At 44.1% G+C, this 6010-nt stretch overlaps 1 protein-coding gene across 1 annotated transcript; it reads left to right on the top strand.

Annotated features, from left to right (window-relative positions):
* The first annotated feature begins 2789 nt into the window (after nt 1-2789).
* On the top strand, nt 2790-4875 carry ddx28 (DEAD (Asp-Glu-Ala-Asp) box polypeptide 28). The gene has a single exon (XM_027025945.3). The coding sequence runs from the start codon at nt 3009-3011 to the stop codon at nt 4707-4709; it is 1701 nt and encodes a 566-aa protein (XP_026881746.2). The 5' UTR covers nt 2790-3008; the 3' UTR covers nt 4710-4875.
* The last annotated feature ends 1135 nt before the right edge of the window (nt 4876-6010 follow it).

The raw sequence follows: 6010 nt of genomic DNA on the forward strand, positions 1-6010 counted from the left end.
GATCACTGGAGCTGTAAGGCAACAGTGCTAACCAGGACTAGCACAACACCCTGCAGGCCACTGTACTAAATCATAATATACAGCACTGTTTACACTGCTAACCAATCCTGATTATTCAAAGTTAACTATTTGTTAGGTTGGACTGGACAGAGATAGTAAGTTGTTTTCAGTTGTCTGAATCATTGTGGCTGTCTATCTGAGATCCTGAAGGAGACTTGTTCTTCTTTCTTCATCCACTAGTCATTCTCCTTCAACAGTATCAAGGACCGCTGAAGTAGACAGAGAGACACTTGAGTCGTGAGAAGGCGAATGGCCAGTGTATTCTCCACCTGAGGGATGTCTCTAAGAACTGGTCAGATGCCTCTTACCATACAGAATCTGTTCCCACACATGTTGATTCAAACTGGTGTTGACATTTTCTGATCAATTCTTCTGGGAAATCTGAGACAGAATCTAATAAGATTAAATCAGGGTACACTGTATAATGTTCAAGTACTGGGTTCCATTCTAAAATTGAGAAAATATTAATTGTCAGATAAAGTATTATCTTCGCATCAGGGAATTTTAAACCTCATGCAACAATGGCATTGCAGATTGATTTTCTTTGTTAAATTGGACTGTTATTGATGCTTTAATGCATATGAAAGTGATTTCAACTATAATGACAAATCCTGGCACTAATTATTTGAGTACTTTTAATTGCTTAACTGCCTCTTTGCATAATTTGCTTAACCAGATCCCAAAAAGATAACAGCACAGTGCTGCTCAATGACAAACCACGACAAAGCCCAGGAAACGGAGCGCCCAGCATATCCTGCATATTCTTTCTCTCTCCCTCTCTCCCTCCCCACTGTCTGCCTCACACAAATCCCCTTTCGCTGAAACCCTAAACGCAAGCCTATTTTTCTTTATAAAGAGACATCTAAGAGCTTGTGGCAATCTCCAGGAACGTCCTTACCTAGACAGAGACAGACAGACAGACAGACAGACAGACACAAACACACACACACACACACACACACAGGTCATTGTCCTTTTTAGCACAGTGCCTTTCATTCATTCATCTGTGCTGCATCTGGAAAGAGCCTAGTCTGTTTGGACAATACTGCAATTACTGAAACGTCAGTGTCAACATACTGGCAGGTCACACTAATGATTTCTGATTAGTCAGAAATGTTCATTTTCAATGTTCCACAATGATTTTTTTTTTCTCTCCTGAAAAAATATATATATATTTTTTGTTACTGAAATAGTCTAGCATTCTTTTGACATCAGTGATCAGCAGGACATATGCAGATATATACAGCAGTGACAACCACATTCAAGACATCATATTCAAGACATGTTAGATAAAAAAGATTTAAAAAAAGATCTGTAAGTTCTATGTTTGCCAGAACCATCTGACAGCAACAATTTCATTACTACCACAGAGCGGTAGGGGAGTAGAAATTCTGTGGCTGTGTTTGTGCCCAAAGGGTGGTCTAGAAATAATTATAACATGTAACTATGAAGCAGATTCAGAGGAACTACAGGAGGCACAGCATTCTCTGGGGTCCAAAGGTCATAACGCTGCACTCATCTGATGAAAATCCTTTCTTCTGGCCTCAGTGTGTGGGACACGTTAATTATGCTGCCAATGGCAGAACATGCAATAAAAAGCAATACGGTGATGACAAAATACCCCATGACTTCCACTTTGAGTTTTAAACTGTACAAGGACATGTCAATTGTGTTCCTTTCCCTACCTACCTGTAGCTGCTCGAGTCAGATTTAAAACCCTACAAAGCCAAAAATGGACCTGCTCCTTCTTACTTGATGGCAATGATCCAGCTTTGATCCTTACCTCAAGCAGTTCAAGCTTAAAGAGCGGCCTGGCTTGAACCACCATCCTTAAAGATTAATGGAAGACAAGCATCAAGTTGGTGGAATGAACCTCCATTGGCTGTCCAAATAGCAAAGCTCCTCCCTGTCTTCAAAGGGCAACTGAAGACTCACCTGTTTTGAAAAGTACTTGAATGTAACCTAACCATGCACTTAAAGGAAAATTATATCTTGTTTTTACACTAAACATCTGTTGATTGCACTTAGTAGCTCACATTTTATAATGTTTTGCATTGTATCTTTCAGTCTAGGTTTCAGCACTGAGTCTTGTTCTGGCAGTATATCAGATTAAGGGAACGTTGGTGTGTAACCTATTTGTACCAAGTAAGGATACTTTCAGTAGCACATCACAAATAAAATAAGAAATACAGTCAACATTCACTTTCCATGTCAGGACAATAAACATTGTACTTCAAATAATATTTAGAACAGTGCTGAGAGTGAACAGCACTCGAGGGCTGCAAAGGGATATAAAACACTGAATGAAAAGGAACTGTGAAGGTTGAAAATGACACGCTGGCTGTAGAACGGCCCACTTCAAACATTCATTCATCGGGGACCAATATAGCCCAGCCTTTGTGGAGGCAGCACCATCAACCTCCTGCTTTCTCTCTACACGAACACTGAGCTCTGTGTGCTAATAAACAGGCTGGCCGTATTCAGTTACATCGGGTGTAAACTGGATGTACAGACTATGTCCAACCTTTACGGTGTAATTTCTTACTTGCTATTATTTCTATTTTTGTATCACAGACACCAGGCTAGGCTTAATGTGGGGATATTACACATATGAAACATCCCACCCAACATAACAGCCAAGATGCGCTTCCTCGCAGTGGTAATGAAGGACCAATGTGCATTAAAATAAAACCATCTAGTGTTTTATTATTGCCATGCGCTTCCTGTGTCGCGCACTGATCGCGTCATCGAGCAGCGCCGCAGAGACACACGTGAAAACATCCTGGTCGGGGTTAGTTAGCACTCTGGCTAGCTAGGTAGAGTTGAAAATATAAAACTGTGCTTGTCGGTGATCGCTTTCGAGTGAAATTTGAACTGTAACCAATTAATTCGAAATCTAGATTATAAAAAAATAAAAATAATTTTCGTCGCTATTAGCTAGTTAGCATATGCCGTTAAGCAGGTCCGTTATTAAAATGCGTCTCGCGCAGGCCGCGTGCTTGGACGGTTCCGTTTCTAAGCACCTGGTAAGACAGGTGTTCAGCTGCGCGGCGTCCAGGTGTTCAGCAGCTGTCGCTCGTGGTCTGGATGCGCCGCCGCAGCCCGTGGTGATCCGTGTCCCGAGACGCGCGCAGGAGCGCGTGGAGGACGTCAAACGCGTGAGACGGAAAAACCTCGCGCGCGTGCCAACCGCGCAGGCGGGCAAGCTACTGATCAAGAGCAAAAACCCAGTGTTCAACCAGGCCGTGGGCTACACGCTGGGGAGGTTTGAGGAGCCCATGCTCACGTCAAAGGGGTGGAAAAACAACAAATCATTTGGAGACTACTTTAGCATAAACAGCACCCAGAGTGTTCCTCTTTTCATCACAGAGGGCAAGGATGGGACCAAAGAGGACAGACATGACCAAACTGGTCGCAGAGGAACGTTCGGTGCTCTCCATCTTTGCACTGAACTGGTGGAGACTTTGCAGAGTCACAATATAAGTCATCCCACAACTGTGCAGAAGCAAACGATTCCCAAACTGTTACGGGGACATAACGTCTTGTGCGCAGCAGAGACGGGCAGTGGAAAAACACTTGCATACCTCCTTCCTATTATCCACAAGTTACGTCAGGAGATGCCACCTGAAGAAATTATGGACTCTGAAAGGAAGACTCGAGCAGTGGTCCTGGTGCCGTCACGAGAGCTGGCGCAGCAGATCACTTTGGTTGCCAGGGCGATGAGCCAGCCGTTCCGCTTCGTGACAAAGGTGGTCGGAGGAGGGAGGGGGGTTGGCAGCATCAAAGCAGCGTTCTGCCACGGTCAGCCCCACATTCTGGTTGCCACCCCTGGTGCCCTTCTGAAAGCACTGTGGAGGAGTTACCTGGACCTACACGAAGTGCACTACATGGTGGTTGACGAAGCCGACACGATGTTTGACCCCAGCTTTGTGGGCATGCTGGAGGAAATCCTCCTCCAGACCCAGGTCGCAGCTAGCCTCTCGGAGACAGAGGGTCTGATCCGCAAGGCCCAACTGGTGGTGGTGGGAGCCACTTTCCCTGGAGGGGTCGGGGAGCTCCTCAGCAAAGTGACCGACCTGGGCAGCATGCTGACGGTGAAGAGCAGGATGCTTCATTACCTCATGCCGCACGTCAAGCAGACTTTCCTGAAAGTGAGGAGTGCGGAGAAGGTGCTGGAACTTCATCAGGCTCTGAAGGAGGTGGCGCCCCAGCAGAAAGGTGTGTTGGTGTTCTGCAACAAGGCGCCTACCGTCAACTGGTTGGGCTACGCCCTGGAGGAGATGGGCCTGCGTCACGTGAGACTCCAGGGGCAAATGCCTGCAGCCATGAGGGAAGGAATATTCCGGAACTTTCAGAAGGGCCTCGTGGATGTCCTCATTTGTACTGACATTGCTTCCCGAGGGCTTGACACGCAGAGGGTGGGACTGGTGGTCAACTATGACTTCCCTGAGTCCTACACGGACTATATCCACAGAGCGGGGCGTGTGGGCAGGGCAGGAGGCTCAGGTGCAGGACACGTCCTGAGTTTCGTCACCTACCGATGGGACGTGGACCTGGTGTGGAAGATCGAGACAGCAGCCAGAAGGAGAATGGCTTTACCGGGGATGGAGACACAGATCCACAAACCCAGTACAAAATCCTGCTCTTAGGAGAGCAAGTGACACTTCCACAAATCCATTACCAGCGTGACACATTATCATGCCACAGCTCTTGTTAAGGAATGCCTAATATATTAATGATAACCTCTTTGACTGAGGAGAAAAGTGATGATGTAACACAAGTTTTTAAGTTAAATAAAGAGAGTAATTGCAGTAATACAGTACAAGGTTTTGGTTTCTAATATTCATGATTTCTGATTCACATTTATGCCTTTAAAACAAAACAATCTTTGTTAATTGTCTGGTTAAATGTTTTGAAGCATTACCAGGTCAATTTGGCCTCAGGCTTATATTTAAGGTTCAGCAAGTAATGCTTTTAGATTTTGTGAATATCCCAACCTAAGTCTTGTTTCTTATGTGTTACTAAAGAACAATATGCAGAATGCAAGAACTTTCCTTACAAAAAACCTTGCTCATATTTGTCTTTTCCTTACCTGTCAGCATTTTACTGCCTAATGGCGATGCACATGAATGCCATTTGTGATCTACAGAAAAGAATGACATTTTTCTTGCTTGCATACTATTATGAACCCTCATTTCCTGTCAAACTCTATATCTGTAAGCTTTAGCCTTTCATTATTCTTAATATTTGGGTAGCAGGGTGGTAGTATTGTTCACTTATTGAATGTTTAAATCCCTGCGGTTTTAATTTAAAATGTTAAGGGGTTCAGTTCAGTAGCCAACATCTGACCAGATTTGAGGAGCAGGTTGCCGTGGTAATATGTTAATAAGCTTGCTTCTGTAGCATTATCTGTTCACTGTATTATCTGACCAGATACATGTGCATGAATCATTCCCAAGTTTTTAACCAAGATTTTAACATTCTGCTGAAGCTACACTAATATTACGTGAACAGGGCCTGTGTGTGTGTACAAGAGCAGGGGAGTGGCGAGTGTTTGGTCTGTTAATTATCAGCACTGCAGCACTATGTCAGGATAAGGGACAGTTTGAAGTGGCTGCGTGTTGTCAGGGACGAGAGCTTTATAAACAACACGAACAGATGAAGTCCGTGTAGCACTGAAGCACATGACAAAAACTGTTAAGTTAAACACCAAAGAATGTTTATGCAGATTTCATGTAGAGGCGCAGTAAGGCTCAGTGGGCTAAGATGACAGAATAATTCTCTTTTATGCATTTTCTTTTAAAGGAGCTTAAGGTGTTAGGTTTCATTTTGCTTTTATCAGGTTACACTTGATTATGCCACTTCTAATGTTTTTGGTTGGTTTTTTTTTTGGATGGCATGCCGTCATTTTTTTGTCAAGGATGGGTGGCTTTATCTTAGAAATAGATGG

The sequence above is a fragment of the Electrophorus electricus genome, chromosome 23 (genome assembly GCF_041902795.1).
Source record: "Electrophorus electricus isolate QZ-2024a chromosome 23, ASM4190279v1, whole genome shotgun sequence".
Classification (NCBI taxonomy): Eukaryota; Metazoa; Chordata; class Actinopteri; order Gymnotiformes; family Gymnotidae; genus Electrophorus; species Electrophorus electricus.

Coding starts and splice junctions, on each gene's coding strand:
- ddx28 (XM_027025945.3), top strand. CDS start 3,009: ATGCCGTTAAGCAGGTCCGTTATTAAAATGCGTCTCGCGCAGGCCGCG.